The 27,922-nt window shown below is 38.3% G+C and overlaps 1 protein-coding gene across 3 annotated transcripts in view; it reads right to left on the bottom strand.

The window, feature by feature from the left end:
• Positions 1-159: 159 nt before the first annotated feature.
• The window catches only part of KCND2 (potassium voltage-gated channel subfamily D member 2), a 265,232-nt gene continuing 237,469 nt past the window's right edge, over positions 160-27,922 (bottom strand). For all 3 annotated transcript variants that reach the window (XM_033057564.1, XM_033057563.1, XM_033057562.1), the window contains 5 exons: positions 19,725-19,887; positions 9,970-10,068; positions 8,311-8,406; positions 5,109-5,356; positions 160-3,348 (listed from right to left, as the gene is read on the bottom strand). In XM_033057564.1, the coding sequence (XP_032913455.1) occupies positions 3,171-3,348; positions 5,109-5,356; positions 8,311-8,406; positions 9,970-10,068; positions 19,725-19,887 (784 nt within the window). In that variant the 3' untranslated portion in view covers positions 160-3,170. The remainder of the gene's footprint in view (positions 3,349-5,108; positions 5,357-8,310; positions 8,407-9,969; positions 10,069-19,724; positions 19,888-27,922) is intronic.

Raw genomic sequence — 27,922 nt, 5'->3', positions numbered from 1 at the left:
TATGGCATTCTGGTCTTGATGGCTCTAGTATGGTTTAGATACACTCACATCTTGCCTGGAATTACTGTCTAGGACATTTGCTGACTTCAGATTAAGTGTTCCTTCCGAATTATTAGAGGGGGAAAAAAAGTTTCATGAATAAGTTATTGCAAAACCAAGTTGACCCATTCAAGCATGCAGATGTTTTATTTAAATATTCCTCAAATGTCTATTTATTCAGCATAACACATGTATTATGCTGCCTCCTGAAACACGATATATGACTGTCAAACAAAATTGTCAAAACAACAACCTTGGTTTCTTTGTATGATACACAGAAATAATTACATTTCATGTACAGTACAGATGCATTTTACACAGTCATCAACAGTCATTCACTACCAAAACAGCATTTAAATCACCTAAAACACCAAAAAAATGTGTATTTCCCAAATTCAGAATAAATTAATGGTTTTGCGCGTGACATATGGAAGTAGGAGACAGGACTGGAATTCTGAAAAATCTTACTAAATTATCTCTTAAGCTGCATTTTAAAAATGAAAATACAAATTGCTTCAGGGGTATAACTGTTATGCAAGTGTATTGCTTTAGTGTATTCTTTTTAGTGCCTATGAGAATAAAGAGCTTTTAAAAGACACATGACCTGATGGAGTCAGTAGGTTTCCTGGGCTGTGTGTAGCTTGTACCAAAGTAGCTTTAGTAACTGCCCCTTTGCATTATTTAGCTGATATAACTCGTCATGGAGTATCATGTGACAAAGAAGTTGTTGCAGTTTGCTGACATCAAGGCAGTTTTTATATCAATAACTGTTTGGCAAAAGGTGGGGACCAAGTATGAGTAACTATGCGTAGAAGTAGAATGCAAGTGAAAACTCTGATGTGTTTTGCCTCTCCTTTAAATCCATTAAAGTTTATGTAACCTACCAGCTTCAGCAGATCTGCTGCAGGGAGAGAGAGCAGTGCTGGGTAATGGACTTGGGCAGGGTTGCTCAGAAGTGCCCTTCCTCTGGCTCAGTTCACAGCCTGTGCTTCTGCTCTCTGGTGTTTGAAAGAAATGGAGAAGCTCAGTTTACAAGGCGTAAATCTTTCTGATTCGAAAAAAAATTGGGAAGTTAATTGCAAATTAACCAAGAATGCATTAACTTCAGAATAAGTAAATTATAAGATAAAAGAGTAACGAATGGCATTATCTACTCTTTTTACTTGCAGTTTAATTCTAATATGTGATGCTGTATTTTGGTGTATATACTGTAGCATGATAGTCTATTATCTACTCTTCACTGTTGACAGGTAGAGAGAAAGACCAGTATTTGTGTGCAAGAAAAAGTGTATCATCAGCTAGTTTCAGTTTTTAGTGGGTATTTTAATGTAAATTTTTAGGTCAGTAGAATGCTAGCAAATACTATACTGAAACATACACTACTCAAACTATTAAATAACTGTGTTAATCATTTCTTGTAATGGCATCTAATGCACTGAGCGTTTTGATTTATATGCATATTTTATTTTGCAGACATGCAATTATTTCTGATCCAGTGTTTTTGATGTATATATGTATGTATTGATATGCACATATTCTGTGTATATTTGATGTATATGAGGTGTGGTATGTCATGAATATAAGAAGCATTATGATACATCTAATGTACTCTCATGAGGAAAAATTACACTTTTTTATCGAAAGGTTTCTGATAATATCAGTGTATTTTATAAATGAAGCCAAGAAGCAATAACTTGTAAAGCCTTCGTATTAGCTTTTAGGCCTGCCCATGTAGGCAAATTCCAATTGAAATCAGTTATATTTTTATAGCTTTGGGACTCAATCCATTATTCTATTATTGTTCTTTGGTAATTGAACATTTTTCACACAATATAAATTCTCAAACAAGTTTTAAGATATGGGTTTACAGATAATTGCAAAAATAATTTAGCCATCATTTTCACTGAATGTCTTGCAGTGTCTTCCAGTGTAGCTATTACTCTGGATGCTGCAAAATGTAAGAAAGGAACATTTGGAGACAAGTGTTAGCTGATCCCCAAAACACCTTTGTGGTAATTTTAATTCAAATAGGATTGCTCCTGTAGCAGTAAACTGTGACAAGCAGTTTGTTCTGAAAATACAGAAGAGACAAGTTGTCTGTGGAAGAATGGACTGTTGATTCATCAGTATCCTTGAAATCCCAAATGATACAGTTATGTTGGAGTGGACAACAAAGTGTGAGAGAAATAGAGAACAGTGAACAAAAGGAGCAATGGCTGAATAGCAATTTGTGGTGCACAGTTTGGCTGTAAGATTATTTAAATGTTTGCCATTAGAAGTTTATAGTGTAGATGAAGTTGTGTAAAATACCTTTAAAAAAAATCCTGATTCCTGATACAACAGGTGTACAATGACTTATTGCAGTTGTAACAGTACCTAGGAAGCAAGATAAAACAAGAGTAAATATTGAACTAACTGAACACCTTTAGTTGACTAATGAGTGTTTGAGTAAGAAATACTGCATTTTTCAAAGGGAAGTTATTTGTACAACTACCATGGAACATTAACAATCAGCTTGTTGTAAGTGCACGGAAATGCCCCTTTCTACAGTATTATTTTATCATGCCTAATCTGAAAAACAACAAAAGTAAACTGAGATCACAGCTTCAAATAATTTCAGCATGCATTATGGTTGTAGTTCTTTCAGTCAGTACAAACATATTTCATATGAGCATTTTTTCGTTCATTTTTTGACAGTTCTTCAACAAGTTTATGGTTTATTAACAGGGAAAAAAAAGACATGTTATCAAAACGTTTCTTGTTGTTTTGCATTCAGCAGGAACATAGGTTTCTATTTTTTCGTTTGTGTTTTTTTCTAAAAAGAGCTTTTATGATAAGAAGAAGCATCAGTGGGGACATTTCATTGTGCTCATATAATAAGTCAGGATGGTCACAGAAGATTCCACCACACGTCAGTTCGGACAGAGGGTAAGAAACTCCTTTTGGTTCACACCCTACGACACCAGAACCCACAAAGTTTGTTTCTCCTGAACCTCTTGCTCTGCGGCCACTGGCACACTCGTCAAGGGGTGTTGTCTTTGTCAGCTCTCTCATTCCTCACGACTCGTTTTTCACTGCTCGAGCTCAGCTTGCAAGTGGTCTTTATACTAATTTATAAACAATTCCTTGTTTTATAATGCAGATACTCTGACAATGTTTCCTCCCGAGTACTCAGGAGAGTCTGGCCTATCATCTCCTTCAGGTGTGGTGACTGGAGGTGTTGGGATGCTGATTATTGCTGTAGTGACGTAAGGCTGCTCACAGTTTAGTTTAACGCACTCTTCCACTTTGGCATTTAAGCTGGAACGGCTGGAGGAAGAAACAAAAATCCATGAAGAATGCAATTCCACATTACCACAAACCTCTTCAGCCTGATTCCATTCCTTCAGCCAGCCATCTCCATCCTGCCCCACTGGAGAGCTCTACGTGCTGGGCAACGCCACCCCACTGCCCTCTACCCCAGCAGCAGGTGGTCCCTGGCTATGCTCATGTCCATATCCCTTTCTCCCTTCCTTCCCACCATTTCAGCACTTCTCAGCCAATCACCTGTGTTTCTGAGCAGGGGAAGCATGGAAAAGTTAGCGTAGCCAACTTGCTTACTATACAGGAAAGTGGAAACTGAGGGCCACTCCAAGTCTCCTGCATATTCCTCAATGCCATGCTTGTTTAAGAACATTTGGATATTAGGAAGAGTTTCTTCACTGAAATGGCTGTCAGACATCGGAACATTGGAAATGTTCAAAAGGAATGTAGATGTGGCTCTTGGAAATGTTGTTTATTGCTGAACATGGTGGTGCCAGGTTAATAACTGGCTTCAATGAACTTGGAGGTCTTTTCAACCCTAGTGGTTCTGAGATTCTGTGTATATTCTGTTTCCTCAATCATAAGGAATCATCTATTATATGAACTAATTAAGTGTTAATATGTTCATGGACTTGCTGCAGTACCTCCCCATTGTAAAAGACTTGAAAAACTCAGACTATTTCAAGGTGAAACTGGCATTTTGTGCTTGTATTTTTGTTTTCTAGCACAAAGCTGGTGCTTTCTGTTTTTATATATGCGGTGTCTGGAAGTACGGTGCAGGCACATCCTCTAGCAGAAAAAGAATGGATCCAGGCAGAGTATTTCCTGAAAAACTATGGTAGATTGGAGCTTTGTGCTGGCCATGAGGTTTCATTGCATAACAGCTGAAAAACTTCAATATTTCCAGGAGTTCCAAGCAGTTGGATTGTTCATGGAAGTGAAATACAAATGTAGTAACTGTACAAAGGAAGCTACTCAAAAGGTAGCTCAACAAGACAATCTCTATAGCAACTTAGTATTGAAAATACTTCCTTATTAAAGGGTGGCATGTATGAGATCAATAGAAACACTTCTGCATCTCCTGAGACCTTTGCTGTGTTTTCAGAGGTGGTATTTGGGTATAGATGAAAGCCAAATACTTTTGAGGGTGCAGGGACATTCACTAAATTACAGACTCTTAAACTGCACTTTCCACACTTCTGTAATAACTCCTCAAACTAGGAAATACATTTTTCTTATCCATTTCATATTTTTTTATTTAAAAGGGTCTTTCTTATGACTATGATGCTTAGGACTCTGGGAATCAGTTTTATTTCTCTGCTGTGCAGAAATGCAAGGAAGTCTCATTTCCTATGCTTCTGAAACAAGAAGGGACAGACAAAATACCTGCACATCTTGTATACCAGAATTGAAATTCTATGAAATTTTTCTTCATATGCACTTGTCCACGGCATATAATATTTGGTGCTCTATTTTATTTGGGGTCCCTGGATGCTGTTTGCTGCAAATAGGACAAGGTAGTTTGTGAGAAGGGCCTGAGAGGGCAGAAATGGGTATAGAGAGACTGTTATATTATTTTGGATTAAGCTTGAAGCAAAGGAAGCACAGAATATTTCAGTACTAGTACCCATTTTTAGATGAGCACTGGGTATTAGGATAGCATCTTTAGCCTCACTGCCTGCCTATGGAGGCCACACCACCTTTGCATCTCTCCCCTAACAAAGCCAGGGCCCTCAGCCCTGGGCGTGCTGGTGCCCATGATGTACCTGTTAGACAGAGGCGTCCTCTCCACACATCTGATCTGGATGGTGCTGAGCTCCTGCACGCTGCCGGGGCGGCTGCCGCTGATGGCGGTGTTGGGGATGCGGTACGTCTTCTTGTGCCTTCGCGAGCAGCACGTGCCGGTCACGCCTTGCTGCGACGACAGAGACGGGCTGTGGCTTGGGGGTCTGTTCACTGTGGAAACCTCCATACAGCTCTCTTCGTAGACTTGCTCATCCACAAACTCGTGGTTCTAGCCCAGAGGAATCCAACAAAGGGACAAAGCACACACAGAAAGATAATTGAAGTGAACGTATTAATCATGATTGTTTAACAGCTTAAATTGACACAACTGAATAAACTGGGAAAGTTAGCTTATTCTTGATTATAGTGTTTAGCCCATATTAGTCTGGGCTGAATACCAATACAAATGTAAACACTGGAACAAAATTAACAAGAAAATGTTAATCCAAATTGTTTTGCAAAGTAGCATGTTGTTGTAATGTAGTTTGTATTATAAATATCTGTATAATCTTTGAAGTGCCACAAAATAGAGGATTATGTTTATTAATGAAATGCAAGTGGTGCTTATGTAAAGACTCTAAATGCCAGTTGAAAATAAATAAGATTTATTATACTGAACTATAATATAATAAAATTCATAGATACTTTCCAGATAAGTTTATAAGACTTCCTTTTTAATTACATGTAAGAAATCAGGATCCGAAAAAATGTTTTTTGAGGTATGCATCTATCTAAAAGAAAAAATATTAAACAAATAGAATTTTTGATTAGGGGAGATGAGATAGTTATTTAAAAGCATCCAAAAAGTTCCTAATTACTGTAGATGGGTGTAATAAAAGCAGTTCAGAGGACTGAGCATTTTAGTTAAATGAAGTCCTCTTTATTCATGCAGTCTTTGCTTAATCCCAGCAAAGACAGTAGTTTCACAGGGTGGTCACAAAGATGAATCTAAATTCACTCAAATAGCCAGTTTACATTAATTCAGCAAGTGATTAGGGAGTACTTCACACTCAGACACAATTTCCACATTTTCTGTGTGTGCAAGAGAGTGTGAAATAGTGGTGTTGCTCATGGTGGCAAGGGAGGGAGGAGATGTTCAGGAGTGGGAGAAGTGTTTATATTCGTTTAAAACTAAGAGAGATTGAGATATGTTTGCACGCAGTTTGAGAAAGCCTCCTTTTTCAAGAAAACTCTTCCCATTTATTGCTGGAATTAGTCTATGTATCCTGAGAGTGTTTTAAGGAAATTGTTTAAGGAGCATTTTTGGGATTGTTTTACAGTCTATTCAGTCTCACGTCAAATTTGTCAGCCTGTTGCATTTTTTATATTAAAATGGGGTAAATTGTTTTTCCCCTAAAAATTTTGTTCTAATTGGAAAGGTGCTGATATTTTTCAGAATTGCCATATGGGGCTAAACAAAGTAAAGAGAGTAACAACTCCGGCCAAGTGTTTGTGACAAATGGAAATACCTTTATAGGCAAACCATTTTTACTTCCATTTCTTCTGTTCTTCTTCACTCAGACATAAGTTTGTGTGAATTAAGAGGTGTTGAGGAATGCAAATTTCAAGTGATAAGGGAAAAAAAAAGAACTTGCTTGACAAATGACTTTTATAAGGCATTTGTCAGTCACAATCAAGATTTTTTACATGATCACACAGTTGGCATAAAATTCAGAGAGAAAAACAACCTAATTGCTCTTGTGAGATCACATTCAGGGGCTTGCAGTATGTTTGCCAAGAACTCTGTTATTTTCCTGATTAAAAGTAATTTTATTCTTACTAAAATTTTTATGGAGCAATGATTAAAGAGTTTTATTGACTGAACTTTTAATACAGAGTGGAAAAATTTTTAAATGCTATAATGGCACAAGTTAATTGATTTAATTATACTTATTAATTAACTCTTTTTAAGTTAGCTAAAAGTGATTTGTAAAATATAATTTTTAGTGCAATTAGTTTTATATTAATGTAATCTTCACAGAATTCCATAACATTGCCCACTCTGCATTTCTGAGGCTGGGTGAGATCTTATCCTGTTGACTTTTCAGTGACACAAAAGAGAAAATATGCCTTTATCATGATGTTTATACCACAAAGGATGGTGGTGAGAGTCTTAAGAAGACACACCACCCTTCCTGTTCTACAATGAACCAGAAAGTTGACAGATTTCATATGCTGAGGGCCCAAAATGTCAAGTTCCCACTAAAATTTTAGGAATGCATCATCTCCAGAGTACAACTTGAAACTGCTGAATATATTTTTGTGTTAATATATCATTGGAATTCAGGGCCGGTAGCAGAACCCAACAGAAGGAAAAAAACCAATGTAGATTCAAGAAATAAGATAATGCTTTATAGATTTCATTTTTAAGAAAAAAAAAAATTTAAAGTTTTAGAGATTCCACCATAATGATTAGGGGAAAGGTGACACTTTGAGAGGTGAATTCAGCTCCAACCAAATGAATATAATTTTTTTCCATGATTTCTGTGACAGTTTGACAAGACCTGTGGTTATTACTCAGATTTTTAATATTACTCAGATTTGCAATATTCAACTGTGGAAAAATTGTAAAGGCAAATTGCTATTATGAGGTGCTGGTACAAAGTGTCTCAAAAATGTTTCAAAATAACCCAGCAAGAATCTTAGCAGAAGAAACCACAGTATACTCTGAATAGGAAGTGAGACATTCTGTCCTACAGCACATTTTATAAAATTAATACTTCTAAAGTAAGAATGGAGAGACATAAGCACAACAAGCACTTGGGTGACGTATTGCTAAGTGATGTAACAACTGGGCCCTTTAATTTCAAAGAAATGCTGTCAAAAGGAAAACATTAAATTTTACACATACATATATCAGGTTTTAATTTATCAAAAATTAACAATGTTGGTCATAGGAAAAACATTAAATCTTTTGTTTGTTTGGGGGGGTGTCTGTTTTTTTTTTTTCTTTTGCGAAAAAGCAGAAAGACTTTCACAGAGATCTCCATCAAATGCAGCAGAAGCTGTATCCCTCTGTTATTTATATGCATTGGGTATAACGCCTTAAAATAAGATGAAATGTCTTTTCTTCCAAGCTAAATGCTTTAATATAAAGGCTCATTAATTAGAAGAGATAACTGAAAACATTCAAAACTAGGCTGGTGTTGCAATTCACAGGAAAACACAGTTCTCTTCTCTTACCGTAGTTTTTTCCAGGCAGTGGAGCAGGTGGTGGTGCTGTGTTTCAAAGGAAGAGCCAGATTTGCCAACAAAGGCCTGTTCTTCTTCATTGGAGGACTGTTGATACATAGAACTCTGTATTATTCTCAGTTTTGAACAAGAGGGTTCTTATCCAAATATTTGATCAGAACTAATCTGGATTGTACATGGTAGCATAACTGCAATGCTTCGTCTACAAAGTATAACAAAAATTATTTTGCACCTTAATTTTCTTTTGCTTTTTTTTTAAAAATTAAACTATTTTCTTTCCTTCCCTTGTACCTCCTTTTAAATGTTTTCATCTTAGGTCTTTTATGCATGGATAAAATAGCACAATTTACAAGTGCAATCAACACATAAGTTTTGAATGTTGGATCAACACATGCATAAAATTTTAATCAATTTAAGTTACAGTAAAATATTTGTTTGTTCCTGGGAATGTGCCTCATTTGAGGAAAACTCAAAATAGTTACCCTCCCAGGACCATTTCACAGCACTAAAGAATTTGTGGTATTGCTGCTTACACAAAAAATTCATGTCAGTGATCCCAATCTACTGGGTTTAGAAAGCGTATAGCAAGCATTACTGACATAGAATGAAGAATTAAGTAGAAAGCATCCACTGTTTATTAATTGCTTTCATAATTATTCACTAGAAAGCAAAAAACTAAATAGGGGAGGAAGAGGGATAATAGAAAAAAATACAATTCAACCTTGGGATATTTGAAATCTGCATGGTAATTAAGCTATTTGGTGTCTTTTTAATTCAAATATTTGAGTTCTTTCAAGCAGAATAGGAAACAAGGGCTCTGACTGCTCATCTTTTGTGCTAGAGGACAGATGGACAGACAGCCACTTCCTCCTCTTCTGGCTATAGGTTAAAGTATCCGGCTGTTTAACACGTATTGAACAGAAAGGACATAGAGGAATAAAAGCCTTCCTGTATTCCTCAGGGAATTGCCTAAATGCCAGAAAATGGCAGCAATTAAAAACCACTCTGTCTGCAGTGTTTCTCAGCTGGGCACAGCTTTGAGCAGCCAAGGGGCTGTCTCCCAGCAGCACGGGTCACTGTGGATTCCAGTCCCAGTTGCTGGTCCTGACTTCCTTGGCAGGGGTGAGCAGGGAATTTGCTTCAGATAGCATTGGATTGCAATGCATTTGAGGGAATCACCAAGAATCTCCTTAAACCCAAGTAGGTGCTTCAAGGGAACTCTTCACTCTGCAACACCCCTCTGTGCAAACAGTATTCAAGAGCTGCCTTTTATTTACTGATGATGAAACTTGGTTTTGTCACCCATGTTCTACATGTTTAAAGCCAAGTGAGATAAATCCAACCCACCTCCTAAGAGGCTAATGCTCTGTACTTTCCATAATGAGTTCTTCTACAGGATCTAACTCCAAAAACGTGGGTTACATTGAATCTAGCATTTCTATCTGGACATTTCCTCTCGATACCCCACCACTGATTCTCACAAGCTTCCTTTAACAGTAGTACTTGTCCAGTTTATCCTCCCTTAATCTACCTCTAAAGATAACATTGCCCAAAGCCCCAGGGTGGCTTGCTCTGGTGATAAGTAGAATAAACTACTGCTGGGCTGTCATTAAGTGGTTACTCCAGAGGTGGAGGAAACACGAAGATTACCTGCTGCAGCTGGTTACTCAGCAAGCCATTTCGTTTGCTCTGCATGTAGGCATTAGCACTCCCACTCTTTGCTGCGCGGATTCGAGCGAGCCTGGCTTTCTGTGTAAATAGACAAAACAAAGAGTGTCATTTGTACTCAGAGCCATTATCCTGTTTATCTAAAACTGCTAATTGGAATCAGCTGCTTATGAATACAAATCTCACAGTGACTGACAGACTGCATTGCATCCATCCTCCAGGTGGAGCAAATCACAAGTGTCTTGCCATTTAAATTCATATGATAGAAGTTTTTATTTGTTTGCATGTATCAGCTACTGAGAACAATGACTTTTGGGGAAGGGATTAGACAGATCAGTATGGAAGTGTTGCTTTTTTTTTTTTTTTTTGCATGTGTTCAACTGCCACTCCTTACATCTTGTGAGGCAGAAACATGTACATCCACTTCAGTTGCTATTGCAGTGAAAATCTCTTTAAAGGGAAATAAATGGTTCAGAAAAAATGTAATATTGCAACATCTATAAGTGGATTTCTCAAAGTCTTCTAGGTTTTTGGAGTACCAAAATGTGATAGTGCTTTTAGCTGTCTCCCAGCTAAGTTCCTGAATATTTGCCAGGCCATTTTAGAATCACAGGATGGTTTGAGTTGGAAGGGTCTTGAAAGGTTATCTAGTCCCAAGCCCCTCCCATAAGTAGAGATGCCATGCGCTACATCAGGTTGCTCAGGGCCCCATCCAGCCTGGCCTTGAACACTTCCAGTGGTGTGGCATCCACAACTTTTCTAGCACCCTGTTCCTGTGCCTCACCACCCCTTTAATAAAGAATCTCTTTCCAATATCTAATATAAACCTGCCCTCTTTCAATTTAAAACCATTGGACCTTGTCGTGTCACTGTCTGCCTGTATAAGAAGTCTCTCTCCCTCCATTTTATAAGTCTCTTTTTGGTGCTGGAAAGCTGTTCTAAAGTCTCCCTGGAGACATCTCTTCTCCAGGCTGAACAATCCTAGCTCTCTGAGCCTGTCTTCATAGGAGAGATGCTCCAGCCCTTGGATCATCTCTGTGGCCCTCCTCTGGACCTGTTCTAACAAGTCCATATCTTTCTTGTGCTGAGGACCCCAGAGCTGGATGCAGCACTCCAGGTGGGGTCTCACCAGAGTGGAGCAGCAGGGCAGGATCCCCTCCCTTGCCCTCCTGGCCATGCTGCTTTTGATGCAGCCCAGGATGCAGTTGGCTTTCTGGGCTGGGAGGGCACAGTGCTGGCTCACGTTCAGCTTTTCATCCATGAGGACTCCTAGGCTCTTCTCCATAGGGCTGTTCTTACTTCCTTTGCCTATATTCATACGTGGAAGTGCCTTGAAACACCTTACACTTAAGTTTTTTGATGTTCATGAAGTTCTCATGGGCCTACTTCTCAAGTTTGTCCATGTCCCTCTGGATGGCAGCTCTTCCTTCTGTTGTGTTGACAGCATTGTTCACCTTTGTGTCATCTGCAAACTTGCTGAGGGTCATCTGATCTCACTGCTGGTGTCATTGATGAACATATTGGAGGGCACTGGTCCCAAGACAAAACCCTGAAAGACACCACTCCTCGCTGGCCTCCACCTACCTCTTCATGTCTGTCAGTATTACCAGACTTAATACTTATCATATTTGGTCATAGACTGTTCAAAATCTGGCTTTTCAGAGACTGCACTGCAGGTATCAGGTACTGAGAGAAATTTGTGATTTCTCAGGTGAGCCTCATTGCTTGTGAAGGTGACTTTCATCCAGACTAGAAGGAGGCTCGTGAGTGACAGACATTTTGCATCCACTGAATTTTATGCAACACATAGAACACAGAATTAAGGGAAAGCATGTAGAATGGACTCTCTCAACCATTAATGTGGAAAACAGAGGCTTTTATGGGAATACTAGGATGGCATTCTGGTTCTGTATTTTTTGTGGCTGGTTACATGTATAAGAAGAAATCTGGATTTATCTTCATGGTTAGATTTCTGATTCTGAAAGCCAAATGCATAGCAACATCTGGAATTAAATGTCTGCTGAAGCACAGAAGGAGATACAGTGAAGGACTTGAAAAGTCTAACTTTAATATATTAGTAGAGGTTTTCATATCTGATATTTACTCACTTGACATTTTCAAAAAATAGAGATAGTATTTTCCCCCTTCCCCAAGTTTCTGTGACATTAAATGTCAGTGGGAGCTTACAGAGGGATGCAGCCCAGTCACTGCAACCACCAGATCTTTCTGGCATGATTAATAATTAACTGACTTAGAGGAATGGCTCAACACCACATTTCTTTGCACTCACAGCCTCAAACTCACAGATCTTCTCAACAGCAAGCCAAGAAATTTATGACAGCTAACAGCTAACATGGATGAAATCTGGCTTACACTATGTCATGTATTCATTATCATTTAATTGTTCTGAAAGAAAATAAATTATTGCTCTGCATGTGTGCATCCTTGAGCCAAAAAAGCTCACATGAGAGGGTATTGACTGATTTTGTGATATATTGCCCATTTTAGGATAACACATTTGTTTATTGACTTTCTTGGTGAACATAGCATTTCCAGCAATGCAGTTAATGCATCTTATTTTAGTGGTGAGGAGAAAAGATCCCTGGTGATCTGGCCTGAACCCCTGTTACAGCTCCCACCCTCCTGGCTCACTGGGGCTCTCAGCTGCCCATCCAAGGCTACCAGCACTTTTAGGGGTCAATCCTCCTGGCTAGCAATTAAAAAGCCCCTTGGGCAGACAAAAAATAGATTGTTTTCAGAGTGATTCTCCTGTGATGCAACCCCAGCATGCTAGGTTGAAGGGTGGGGGAAGGAGTTTTACCTGTACCACAGAATAGTCATGGGCTGGGACAAGTTCACTTGGTTATGCTCATAAATATATAAAAGTTTAGTCTTAGGAGTTTAGAAAATGTCTTTAGAGGATGCAGCTTGGAGTCCCATAAATAAGTGATTTCTGTCACAAATGTTTTAGCTCTTTTATACAGGGAAATTCATTAGATTTAATGAGCACACATTTAACATACATTAGTTCTGCTTTTCCTTTCAGCACGCATATTCATTTTCTCTTTAGTGATTGAAGTAATAATTATAGTGCAGCATCATTTAATAAAGAAATATGAAAAACATAACAGTCCATCAGACTATCGTAATTTATCAAAGTGCTGTGATACATACAATATGAAGGTTGCACTTTCTATGTGAAGATTTAAAATTGCTTTGCAAGTATGAATTTATTGCATCTTAGAAAGCTTTTGTGAGCTAGAAAGTAATAGCGTACATCTTTCTAGCTGAGATTCATTCAGATGGCCTGAATTTATATCATTTACCAAAGTGAAGACAGTAAATCTGTTACCAAGAGAGGAAGCAGATATTGTGGCCTCCATGTTTATACTTCAGCTTACAGAAAATACTGCAGAAACTGGAGGTGTTTACAAATCTGTTAAAGTGATAAGATTTATTTTCAGTGCTTCTGCCTGATTTATATATGAGCCTGTAGCATGAGCAGTCTAGTGACTTCTCACATTTCCTATCAAGGCATCATTAAAAACTCATGTCATCCACAGGGCTGTGCATTGGGGATAGAACTCCCATGAAAGGCATAAAAATGATGAGATGACATCAGGAAAACTGTGGTTACAGAAGTATTGAATTTATGTATAACAGAATGAGAGTGACAACTGTTCCTTTCAACCACTGCAAAGCTTTCCCTTTCAACCACTCCTAATCCTCCTCTTTCACAGAATATCTAGGAAAAAAAAAAAAAAGGATTAAGTTCTCCTGAAGTAGATGATAAATTTGCTATGAAGATTTCCTGAGTATGGAACTTTGGCAATTTTTACATGGGCTAGGAATAAAAAAAGTAGATTAAATACAGTTATTTTACATATTCTAATGAAATTCTACCCTAATAATCTCATCTCCATCTTCCTAAGAAGTTGATGACCAGCTCTTTTTGCCACATCCCTTGTATTTGCACTGGACTTCTCTTTTAAATGCGTGTCTTTCCTTTTCTAGCTTCGAGTTTTACAACATAGAGTTGGATCCTTCTCTATGGCTGCATTCATGGAAACCTCACAAAGGGAATTCACTGTTATTCAACAACGGTTAGCTCTGTCCATTTTAGAAATATAAACATTCATTTTCACAAGGTTTTAAGTAGCACTAAATGCAGCACTGAGGGGTATTTACAACAACCAGCTTTTATCACTCAGATGCCCTCAGCTGTCCAGCTATTTTAAGAGAGTGATTTTATCAGGAATACTTTAGAACAGGACTTACTGTGGTACTGGGAATAATTTTTGGCAAGATACCCTTTAACTGGCTATGCAAGAAGCCCAGGTAATTTAGTTAACTCCTGTTGTCTCCTGCTGCTCTCCAGGTTACATAACTATTTTACTATGAAAACTTGAAAGTTATTAATTACTTACCTCTTAGTTATTATAGTTTAATAATTTTTTACATTTAAAATATTAAAATTCCTTCACAGTCATTCTCTGTGCGCAGCTTTTTGGCCAGGACAGAGCTCGTTTCCTTCACAGGAGCTGGTGTGGGCTGTGTTTTGGGTTTGTGCTGAGAACAGTGTTTATAATTCAGGGATGTTTTAGTCACTGCTGCCCAGTGCTTGCACAGAGCCAAGGCCTTTTCTGCTCCTCCAGGTGTCCCACTGATGAGGCTGGGGCGGACAAAGAGTTGGGGGGACACAGATGGGACAGCTGAGCCAGCAGACCAGAGGGTTCTTGCCCACCACATGGCATCATGCTCAGCAATAAAGCTGGATGCTGGTGGGGACTGGCCTTTATCCCCACCCACAAATTTTTGCACTTTTACCTTTCTGATTTTCACCCCATTCTTCTGGGGAGGGGAGAGAGAATGAGCAGCAGGGTGGGATTGATCTGCCTGCCTGGGCTGAACCACAACACTGTGGCTACTAGAGGAAGGGCAAATATTATCCAAAAAATCAGTCACATTTTTGTTTATATAATTTTTTTTTGTTTGAACTTTCATAAATCCACCATGTATGTTTAATTGAAAAAATTCACACCCACATTTCATACTCTGATTTTCTAATTTTCAGTAATTGCAAATGATTGATTTCATATTAGCTGACAATAATTTACATGACATCAACATGTAACAGAGAAGAGAGAAGAAAATGCTGTTTACTTTGCACATTAATGGATATGGTATTAAATAAGGTTTATACATTTCTTGAATTGTGTCTTGCTTTCACAATCTATTAAAATTATTGTTCAATAAACATGAGTTCTGCATGCTTTTTTTTTTTTTTTGCTAAACTCAAAAATCCTGGATAAGTTGCTGCTAGTTATGTTTCTGCAATATTCCTGATATTAATAGCCTGTCTCATATAAAGAGGCCAAAATGGCTAGCAGGGTTTCATACTGCAAACATTCAGTTCTAGACTGCCAGATGCTGTTAAGCAGTTGTTGTTGTTGCAGTTTATCCTAGAGCTACTTATAATTAGCTAGTAATTGATTATTCATAACCTGACAGATAAATACATCGTGTACAATTAATAAATAACAAAGCCAAACCAATCTTCAGGATATATTTTGCTTTGTGAAAGTAGAAGACCATACTTGTGTGAAAGATTCAGGTTGAAATTTATTTCTAAAGTCAAGTTTTGAAGCTGATGATGGTTGTTTGGCTGTTCTGTTGAGGCATCATGCAAAGATGATGCCTTTCTAAGGCAGAAAGTCTTTGGGCAACTAATATTAAGTCTCTTTAATTCCTCAAGTAATGAACAGCACTGGGCAGATGTGCCTGCACTTTGGCACTTGTTGGCCAAGAGGACACAAGGCTCTTACTTTCCAAAGACATGTATGAAAAACAGAAAAGGCACATAGCAAGGGATACTTCATTCAGGATACGAAGGACTTGATAATCATAATTTCTGCTGTATAATGCTGGGATGGACCTTTGGGTCCAAGCTGCTGTTGACTGGCCAGACACCCATTCCAAGAGGGAAGCTGAGCTTCCTCCTGTTTCTTCTCTGGTCTGGTAGTCATCCCAGCGAATATGACACTGTGAGTGTTCTGCCAAATCTTAGCCCTTGCTACCTATCACCTACAGAGTAGGAAATTATATCCAATCGTGCCTAAACCTTTCTCCCTTCCCCTTCCCCTTCCCCTTCCCTTTCCCCTTTCCCCTTTCCTCTTTTTTCCTTGCCTTTACACATAACAACTGTCATTAACTTTGCCCAAAGTTAATGGGCAACCAAAATAACAACCTCTTGAAGTTGTCTCTAGCTGAGAAAAGCTCCACAAATAGCATTCTTCAAAACTCCCTCACTACTGATAAAACTGCTTGAGAAGAAGGCGCAGAAAGACTCCAGGGCATAATTAGTTAAGCCTGGAATTTCAATGTCTAGTTTGGATTATTTATTCATCCATTTCTTTGCAGGATATGCCAGATCCTTGGATGTTACTATGTGATAGAAAACAACGTTTTGATAAGCATAGATGATTTTTCCTTTGTTTCCACCCCCCTCTCCTGTTTTTGTTTATATTGATTGCAAAAGGTTTCTTTCCTCTACTACAGCAGAAAGCTGGCCTATCCTGCCAACATTTTCTGTATTACAGAGTGGGATTTCATGGTAATTATAGCAATGTATTTTTATGATTGGAAGCAGGAACTTCCTTTAAAATGCATTCAAAATCTTCCATCTTCTCCAAAGCTTTAATGTGCAGTGTCTTTTTGCCAAATACAAACAAGTGAAATTGAATAAATGTGCAGAATCTTGAACTTAATCTTAAGTGTGCGGAGCTCAGTAAGTGCATAAAATGATAGTTGCATGGCTCTTAAAAATCCTAATGTAAGTGACAATATTTTTCTGCCGTAAATTGTCAATGCTTCTGGAACTGATTTCAAATCTTCAGCAAAGAACTTTCTTCCAACCCAAGTGTTTTACAGTTTCTGAAGCCTGTCTTGATTAAATTTCTGTGTGAGATATTGAAAAAGTTGCACAATTCAAAGGTACCACTGTCTCAGTCCAATGGAAGCTGTTATAGCCAGCAGGAGGTACCACTGCCTGCAGGGCTTTGTGCTACTCTCCATGAAACAGCACCTTCTTTCAAGCTTATGTTCTTCAGCCTCAGAGAACAGAAATAAGTTCAGTGCCTAGGGAAACATTTATTTTAGAAAATGGTGTAAGGCCTCTATTGTATTGAATGAAGAAGGAATTTCAAACTTCAATAATGTGACCTTTTTGCCTGAATATTCTTTTACAAGGCACTAGAAACCCCCTGTGAAATGCAAGGCTATATTTCATGCCTAAATATGGACTATACAGTACCCATGAAGTGCTTTTTGTTGATTTTTCTTTTTTAGTCCATCAAAGCAATATTCAGTTCAACATCTCAGTCATTTTAGATTGAAAGAGATTAGCTTTGCAATAGGAGATATCAATGAAATACCCATCCAGCCCTAAGTTAATCAGACCTCAAAGCCATTTTCTCCAAAGCAAGAAGGGCATAAACACAGTCAGAGGAGATCTCTCATCCTTGCTGTTGGCATTGTTCTGGGAAGCAGAGGAAAAAACGCTTGGCAGAATTGCCATTCATCACTTTGTGTTCCTGTTTGAAACATACAATGAGCTCACTGTTTTGCAGGGAGAAAAAGTCAGTTATTAACTCAAGCAGTCTCTATTCAGGAAGAGATTATGGGGAATAGCAGCCAGCCCTTCAATCTAATTTTTGTGAGATATTTTCTAGTGTCCATTTCTTTTTCACTGACAAATTGTGCTGGGTTTGGCTGGGTTAGAGTTATTTTCTTCACAACGGCTGGTGTGGGGCTGTGTTTTTATGCTTCCAGTTCTCTCCCTGGTCCTGCTGGTGCAGGAGTGAGTGAGCAGCTGCATGGGGCTCAGATGCTGACTGGGTTAAACCATGACACAAATGTAAAGCAGGCCTAGAAAATTCAGTTTGGTGGCATGCAGCAGGAGACAGTTTCTGTCTGAAATGGTTGTGTCTGCAGCTATTGTGGAAGCTCAGAACAGGCACAATGATTGCTGGATTGAGCAGATGTGTTACCCATGACTAACACAACGCTCGGCGGCTCTGTCTGGAGCACTGTGAACTGGCTGAGATACAGTTGTTTCTCTGCTGCCATTCCACAAAAAGAAGTATAAAAGTTCTTGACAAAAACAAGGTAGTGTAGAAATGACGTGAAGTCAGCTGGAATTAGGCTATGGGACAAAATAGCATGCAGAAGAGTGGGTGGAATCAGTAGACAGAAAAAGTACAGGATTTGGATCCCTGAAGCAGCCTATATTTTAGATCAGGTTTCTAGAGGTATGGCATTCTTGTGATACACCTGGTTTCTTTTCATAGCCATTTTCCTCATCTGACAGCATTTTTCCAAGATGTGCCATTGAAGGTTGCTGTATCTTCTACCTGGGCCTAAGAGTTTCTTGGCCATGTGCCTCTGTTTCTCCTGATTTTAAGATATTCTGAGAATGGTATCATGGCATACATTTACTTCACTGATTTTGGTGGGTTTTGGTTGTTTGTTAGTTTGTTTGGTTTTTTTGTTTATTAGATTTTTGTTTTTTTTAATGAAGAAATCAGTGAAAAAGGTGGCCAGGGAGCAACACACAAACGTTTTGTATCTGACCATGGTGGTGTTTTTGAGATGAAGCAGATGCAGCCTGTGATCCCTGGTCTGTATATGCAGTCCCCACCATGGTCTGCCTGCACACTTCCCCCAGCACTGATCCTGCTCTCCTGAGATCGCTCAGGACCTCTAAGAGAGGCCATGGGTCCAGAAAAGCCCAAGTGGTGACACCTCAGCCTTGGCAACCGTGCAGCCTGCGAGGCATCTCAAGCGTTCTGGCTGCTATCCGTGGAGGAGTGAAAGGAAAGGCATCTCAGCTCCCAGAACAGGACTTCAGGTGGCAGTGAGTGTTCTCTGAGCTGCCTGGCACTTCAGAATTCATAGAAGTGGATTAGAACAAGTACATTGGCAGTGATGTGGAGATGAAAGTGGCTGTTCAGGCTTGGATCCATCACTCCTGATAAATACTTCTCTTCGCAGCTCCTGACCTTGTCCATATGTGTCAGTAAGGAAAACAGTCCTCTTGTAGATCTAGTGGATGTTTTAGTGAGAGACTCAGCAAATCAAGGAAACTGGTAAAACAGACTTTTACTTTCATTTTTTTACCTGATTGAGCTGTTTATCTGAAGCCTTTTAAGCAAAATAGAGCTGAGGAGACAAGTTCCCAGCAATCAGATTCCCCCAGAGACTGAATCTCGGACTTTAACTAAACCTGGATTAGTGAAGCAATCTGTTAGCAGAGATGTTAAAAATCATTATCAGGTTTGAGGGCTTTCTTTGTTTGTTTGTTTGGCTGGTTTTTTTTTTGGTTTTCTTTTTCCTTAGAAGAATGTGGTAGAAAAAAAGTCTTCCTGAAAATCTTCAGTGGCTGAGACTGCAGCTATTGTCTAAAAATCCTAGATCCAGTCTAAAAAGTGGGATGAATTACCAAAATAATAGATCTGTCATTTTGACAGAAAAGATAAATGAATCGGTTTTGGTTTGTGTTGGGTTTTTTTATCTTCATTAAAACTAAGACTATTTGCATCTAGGACATGGGTTAGGCATGTAGCACATACATATAGTGATCTTGTTAAGAAATATGCACTGTAATGACACAATGTGTATAGAAAATACCATTTTTTTCTATTGTTCAGCAACATAAAGGGGAAAAATTAGAAGCTCACCTTTTGTGCCCTGCGCTTGTCTGCTCGTTGATTCTGGTGGTATATACGGCTGAAGTTGGAGACAATTACAGGAACTGGCAGAGCAATGACCAAGACACCACTCAAAGAGCATATTGAACCAAAAATCTTGCCAGCTATTGTCTTTGGCACCATGTCACCATACCTGGGTTAAAGAAAACAAAAAGCTTAGTAAAGACATAATCTCTTCTAGTAATTTAATTAATTAATTAATTAATTAATTCCACAAGATATTTTACTTGCAAATAATACTTGCTGCATATAGATAACACTTTTACACATATTCTTACATATACAACATGCCCATTGTTGTACACAAATAATTTTACTTTGAAACAGGTTTTGGGTTTCCTGTCTGTCAAATTGGGGCAGGTAAATCACATTTTACACCTGCTGTAATCTTCCCAGGCCACCTCTCATTGCAATGGAGAGAGAATGACCTTGCTAAAAAAAAACAAAAACAAAAAAACCCAAAAACAACAACAAAAAAATCGGTGTTGAAGTTTAGTCCTTATGCTGTTTGCTTGCTGAAAGAACTCATCAATTTCATTGGCAAGATCTCAGAGAGACCACTTGGTAAATTAGATACTAAACTGAATAATCTATTGTCTCAAGCTGATATAGTACTTTCATTTAGCAGGGTGACACATTTTTGCAACAGGCTTCCCAGGAGATCATGGACTTTCTATCACTGTATTTTTTCAAATTGGCTAGACAGAAGCATGGCTGACCTAACTTGTTGACATGAGAAGCTGGAGTAGCTGAGTTCCAGGTGTCCCTTCTATGGTCTAGGTGAAAGCAAACATGAAAAACTTAAGCCACCAGCAAGAAAGTAAGCAAGAAAGCAAATTGTAACTGCAATCTTGGCAGTGCTCAGAATTACTAAAGCTACCACTTTATGATATTGGATGTTGTTTTGTTCAGCAAGTAAGAACAAAGTGTTACTGATGTATGTAAAGGCACTCTAGTGACAATTTATTAAGAGATTTTAGCTCTTTGCATTTTGCTGTATTCTATAGGGGACAAGTATGTAATTACATACTACAGAGTTTAATAAAAAGATGAATTACTTTCAAGAACCATTCAGTTTTTAACTTTATTGGATTTTAAGTTATTATGAAACATTGATTTTAGATTGTGAGTGTAGTATGCTTGTAAAAAGAGGGATAGCATATACCCTATTACAAAGAATTTATAAACTCTTAACACAAGAAAAATTAAGAAATAAAACTGCGGGGGAACAGTATTTAGAAAATACTATCTGGAAAACAAAACCTGTCTGTTCAGCAGAAACTGGAAAAATAATAGAGAAGAAGGGGGAAGTCTTAAAGTCAGTGTCCAAATTGTGTGCCTAATCACAAGGAGTGGATAAAAGGGTGAGGATATGGGATAATGGAGAAACTTTATGAAGTTAGAGGACACCTTCTAGCAATGAGAGCTCAGCTCAAGTCAAAAGGAGGTGAAGATGAATAGGTTGCATTTTTTAAGGTATGAGGAAAGTGTTGAACATAAATATTCAAATAAGTTGTCATCCAGGCAGATATAATATAAATGACCAAGTCTGAGACTATTGACATAGATTATGTTGTGTTAAATAAATATTTGATTGCTTTACTAAGTATGTCCACGTGTAAAATATTCACATGAATAATTAATATTTCTGCCAATAGTTCCCCCCCACCACTTAATAAGAATTTTAATGCTATTAGTTTCTAATTTTGTGACGTGGCAGGATTGCATGAAAAATACATAATTTAACAGAATCCATCTTTTACATGAATAATATAACTTGTCTTAATTAAAGACATCTAAAAACTGGGAAAATACTAGAAAGGAAGTCATGCTTTCCTTCACATAAACATTTGCACTCCACAACACAGGCATTTTTGATGCTTATCTCTTCCTAAAGCCTGGGCTGACTGTCAGCTGCATGCATGACCAGCTGTTCTTTTCTTTGGGCAAGGAAGTGGATAAATGACCTTTCAAGGTCTCTTTGACAAATGGGATCCCCAACACCTCACTAACCCCATTTTTTTCCAGGCAGAACAATAGAAACACAGTGGGCATAGGGCCAGGTTGGTGAGCTTTGTGGAGAAGACCGAGGATCAAATCACTGGTAAACATTTCTGCTTTTCACTAGTCGTTAGTTTTACTTCATTCTCATAGACACAAGTATTTTCATATATTTGATCAAACTGTGTAAACAGAAACCTGACACAAACAGATTTTGAAATGCAAAATAAACACATGCCCAGTACTAGATCTCTTAAATTAGATCTCTTAAATGAGATTCCTAAATCTATATTTAGATGCCCATCACTTGGAATGCTAAAGTGCTGAACCTCCATAAGCTTCCATTGTGACCGATGGCAGCTGTGGACAGAAGGCACTGCTGGCTCTAATTAATTTGGCTTGAAATTGCTCAGGGATATAGTTCATCCTGTTGATAATGTGACACTAAAATTATATGAATCAAGAGCAGAGTGAAGCTTTAGGAGTTGTGACAGGAACCACAAACTCATCTATCTTTAGCATTTCAGTATTTATGTGTGGACCTAACTGTGACATAAGCAGATACCTTTTCATAATATTTTAGTGTTACAGAGTAAAATAATAAAGAAAAAGGATTGTTTGACACAAGAAGGTATTTTGCAATATTTTTCCTACCTTCTGGACAAAATGTCATAGAAATGCTTATACTGTTTACTTTAAAATAACTTGCTTTCTGTTACTTTTCTTTTTAGCTTGCATCAGTTGTAATACAGTAACTTTTTCCAAAGGTAAAGTTGCTTGTCTGTTATTTAGTGTTAGTAATACCTTTTGCATCATTAATAATTCTTGCATAATTATTTTTTCTCCTGTTGCTAGCCACTGTGTTGAAGTTGTTTAAATAAAATTATGGTCAGAAAAAATTAGTTCAAAGAAATTAATCTTCCTAATTCTCACAGGGTGAGAAATATATTTGGTTACTTTTGTGACAAAACAGAGGTTTTGCTACATTTGCCCTGGTTAGCTTTGCTCTCCTATGGGACAGCGACACAGATTTTAGTCTAGCATAGTCATGATCAGAATTGCTAATGAGCTTCCTCCCCCTGAATTAAACATTACCTTTAGTTTTACCTCATATATCACTGAACACCACCAATGGAAATGGATGACATAAAATAAAGGGAAGATTCCTTCTATAACCCCAACTGCAATTGTTTTATTCCTTGGAATTCTATACTAAAAAAGAGTGCAATTCCATTTTCAGATGGCAGGGAAGCTTTGAGGTGCTAGTATTTCAAACTGGAAAATTTATACTTGATCTCTAAAAGAAATTCTAAATTCTGGAGAAAATCTGATTTCTTCAGCCATAAAGACACAACAAATGTAGAATCTTATTAAGCAATTTTAGCAGACTCCCTTTTCAAAAGGGAACCATTTTAACATTTTATTTAGTGCTACTCTGCTTGTCTCACTTTTCTTCAGGCTGTAACTGCAAACATATTCTCCTTTATTTGCTTTTTCCACCTAGTTTCAGTATTTTCATAGCTTTGTATATCATCTGTTCTGCATATGCCTATTATTGTAGCCAAAGCTCAAGCCAGTCTTTGGACATCTATGATTTGTACTGACAATCTAATTTTGTAATGTCAGAGGTGTCATCCCAATATTTTACGTTCTGGATGAATGAAGAAAAAGAGGCTTCGTACTGATCCCTGATATCAATCAGGTGCATTCTATTTCAGTTGCCAAAAAGGGAAGGGAAAAGGCTGTGACAAACTATGTGTGTCAATCAAGTTTTATCAAATCACAAGTCAGAAACAACATGAACAAGCTAATGCTTAGGTTTCACTAGATGTAGTTCAGACAGGCCAGTTGTGCTACTGCTTGCAGTCCATGGATATCTCCTCACGAAGTGACACTGTGCAGGGATGATGGATGGGTGGGTGGATGGATGGAAGGAAGGATGGATGGATGGATGGATGGATGGATGGATGGATGGATGGATGGATGGATGGATGGATGGATGGATGGATGAATTTAAAGGCATGTATGTTTGTCTCCGTTGTTTGTATTCATCTGGTGGCAGACCACTTTTGCATATTTGACTCCTTATTGCAAGACAGACAGCAAGCCAGGAGATTCCTTTGTTTTGCAAATACTGTGTGTTTCAGAGTGTTGATGTGAGTGACAAGGGTGTGATGTAGCACTTTGCATGACAGACTGCGGGGAATGAAGTGCAGCTTGAATCACACACAGAAGATGGAGCTCTTGCAGGAGCTTGGGAAACACAAATGTATTTGGGGTTTCTAAAGCCCAGCCAGTAATCTCAGCACTGCCATGTCAGATCTTATCCATGGACTTCCACCTGCCACACACTACTGCTTTTCTAACTGATGAGTGGAATATATCTGGTGTTGCATACCCATAATTAAAGAAATCTCAGACAACACAGGCTGTATTTGTGGCATCATCACCTATTTAACTTATTTCTGAATCTAGTGAAACCTAGGTTTGATGGCTGTAAGATGAAATATTTCATAAGTCAAAGGTGCAAATCATAACTGAAATGAATCATACTTTCTGGGCATTTTTCCTTGATGTGAAAGAGAATGTATTTTCTTTAATAATCTTAAGAAATGAGAGGGACAAGGCTGCTTATTTAACTCCTGTTTTTTTGTTTGAACACAGGAGTAAATTTTTTTCCGAGTGAAAAATAAGTGTATTGTGGATGTCAAAATAAATGATGACAGAAATTGTAATTTAGTATATTCTTGTGTGTGTTACATCAGAAATTAATATTTGAAATAACTCACTTTGAGTCATAACACCCCCCAAGCGACCTCTGTACCAAATCGGTAAAATCGGAGGTCATATACAGGAAGAATAAATCCAGCATTTGCACTTTTGCAAAGCCTAAATACTCTAGAGACTGACAGACACAGTAAAGGTTAAAAAACCCTCACTACGATAGGGTTTTCTGACACTAGAGGGCGTAAACGCCATTAAAACCAAATGCAAATGCAGAAAAAATTTAAAATGCGTGTTACAGATACATGTGCCCTCTTCCACCTCTTTCGAATTAATTTACATTCTTTAAAGAATTATTACATTGATTGAGGTCTGTTGTCTGCTCCCATATTATTTGCTGAAAAGTAAAGCTTGTAGCATTTTTTGTTTTCAAACATGTAAAACGTCAGAAAAGAATAGAGTTGCAAAATAGATGCAAAGACATTAGAATTAACTTGGTAATACTTATTTTAAAATCAAGTGAATTTATGACCAGAGAACAATGGAAAAAGTATGAGACCCATGGAAACTAAACAATCTTTGTAGAAGCCAGCACAGGTCATATTTTTTCATGTGTGGAGGAAAAATCACATTTCCCAGTAGATTTAGTGGGACATCCAGGCAGAGATCAAGATTTTTTGCATGGGAGTTGGTTAAAAGTACAGTGCCCTGCCTTTCCAGGGCAAGGGCTATCCTGTGCTTGCTCTCCACAGGGTCGGTGTTTCACCCACTTGGGTGGGATGATGATGCATTTGCTCTCTTGGCTCCTGTCTCAGCTAATGGCTCTTTTCCTCTCCTCCAGGAAAAGCCCCAGACGCTGCTGTGATGAGACTCTCAGAGAAGATTATACAGCTGCTCATTGGCCCATGAGTTTAGGCTGCCAGCCACCCACTTGGGCACACGTTCACATCCCAGCATAGGAGAGTAGGCAGGAAAAGCAATTCCCATCCTCTCTGACATTACCAAACAATAATGATGGTGCATCTGACTTACTGTTCTGGTTTTGGCCATGTCTGAAAATAGCCTAACGATTTTGGAAAAGCAATTTCTAATAATGCAAAATGTTGCTGGTTGTGTGAGGTGCAGAACGACTTTACATAGATTACTTCAAATTTTATTGAGCCTAGGGAGATTCTGCATGGAATTGCAAATAATCTTCCTACATGCTTTTAATGCTGTGCAGGGCCCTCTGCTGCTCTCTTTTCTGCTTAGTCATCATGGACATGGTCCCCTCTGGGTCCACAAATCTTCCTTCAAGTGCTGGCCAGTATGATAAATCATGAATGATGAAAACCACATCTTCTCAGAAGGGGTAGTGCTCCCTGGGTTTTCCAGCCTGCAGTGCAAGAGAATTAAAATACTGCACCTGGCTGGGTTAGCAGCTCCTGAAGTACAGAATTTCTAATATAAGTCAGGGGATTTGAGGGGGAGGAGGGTTGTGGTTTTTGTTTTATTTTGTTTTTTGGGTTTTTTGGGGTTTTTTTTTTTTTGTTTTGCTTTGTTTTGTTTTGTTTGCAAGTGCATCATGATTTTTGCTTAAACATTTGCACAGGGGGACTTAGAGGTGAAAATACAGGAGCTTTTGCATGGAAAAGTTAAAAGTCTTGGCCAAGGAAACTCACAGCTTTTTGTAATCCAGACCAAGTTTCAGATAAGCAAATTCCTTCTGTTTTCCTTTACCATAAAGTATTAAATTCAAAGAGGTAAAAGATATCTTTTGTTGTCATCTCTCCCCAGCTAAATAGGAAAACTTAATATCCTACCTGTTCCTGAGTAAATCATCACAGAAGTGTGATGACTGTTCCATCCTGCATGGGGGGGTTTAAGTTATCAGAGGTACAGCTCAGCTGCCTCTCAACAGCAGCATTACAGTCACAGACATACTACTGAGATGGCATTTCTATTGGTTTTTCCCCCAGACTTCAGAAGCAGAAATAAGCATGTTTGTTTTCAGGAAAAAGAGAATGTTTTTGAATGGATCCAACCCTTCATAAGGTTAAGAAAAGCAATATAGCACTAAAACTCTCCATGATGTAAAACTTGCAGGATGCCTTTCCAAGTGTTTCCTAAATCATGGTGGATCTCAGAATACACTGCCATCACCCACAAGGAGAGGTTAAAATATGCCTTCTTTTGAGTTTTCAGGCAAAGGGAGCTTTGCAGAACCCTTCACACAGAACCAAGATCCTGTGGCAAGTGCAGGTGCTCTCAGTCTGCGTGGCCCTGCCACTGTCCAAGCCACCTGTAACACGGTGACACGGTGGCAATCACTTCAGGTCTCTGCAGAAGGAGCTTGTGCTTCCAAACCCCACATTTGTTCAAAGTGATGTAGACATCATGTCCCATTATCAAGTAACTCAGAACTGAGTCTTCCAGCAATGGTTTTTGTGATGGAGATGCTCTCCTGAGAGATCTGCCATGTTATTCACTGAGACTTTTTGCTTAGTTTAGAGGATGGAGGACTGTAGGTCAGCAATAAAATTAATCAGCTTGACTGCCACACACTCTGCAAAGGATGAGTGACTTGCTAAGCCCTGCCTTTGTGCACCCATGGGCATGTGAATAAACCAATCTCCACTAGCTCCCTTCAGAACTAGCAGACCAGCTCTGGGACTAAGCATGTACATTGCAAGGGAGGAAATATCAGTTAACCACTTTAACTCTGAGATCACTTTAAAAAAGGCCATCGGTAAAAATATAGAAGCTAACCATTCTAACAGTACAAAAAAAAAGTTCTATGCATAAATCAATACTACAGACATGTCAAATTACATTTGACAATTGCTAAATGGGGTCCTTGACTAAAGAGAATGCTGCAGATTGTTATAAAGCTGTTCCCTAGAGCCTTCAAGCTGCTTGGTAACTAAATGCTGGTGAGTTGACACTAATTAGCCATTTATTTCAACATTACATCCAACAACAGATAATATAAATTGCTACTGGTAATAATTTTAAGTGGAATTTCTAAATAAGCATTTCAACTGTGTTGCCTTAAGGATTCAGCCTGTACAGTTACAATTTGGAAGCTAATTCTGTTTTTAAAACACTACTGTATGTGAATGTGAAATGAACCAGGTTTGAAAGAATGGGTCAGATGTAAGTAAAAATTACTTAATTTTTAAAAATTCTCTTTACTCCTAAGAATAATACGATATCTGATTAACATTGAATTAATTTATTACTTTGTTGTGTTACTTTGGAATTCTAAGTCTTTCAAATACCATGGTGATGAGTGGAGAATAAATGCTTGGCCAGATGTTATTTCATAAGATGGCACAAAGGATTACAGGAAGAATATACTTTCCTGGTGTCACTCAAATATGTATTTTCTGGTGCCTGATGCAGATATACAATTTTTTTCATTCTGTTGTATGTGAAGTCAAAAGTAACTAAGGGGGTAAAAT

The sequence above is a fragment of the Catharus ustulatus genome, chromosome 4 (genome assembly GCF_009819885.2).
Source record: "Catharus ustulatus isolate bCatUst1 chromosome 4, bCatUst1.pri.v2, whole genome shotgun sequence".
Lineage (NCBI taxonomy): Eukaryota > Metazoa > Chordata > Aves > Passeriformes > Turdidae > Catharus > Catharus ustulatus.
This window is presented reverse-complemented; position numbering and strand designations above follow the sequence as displayed.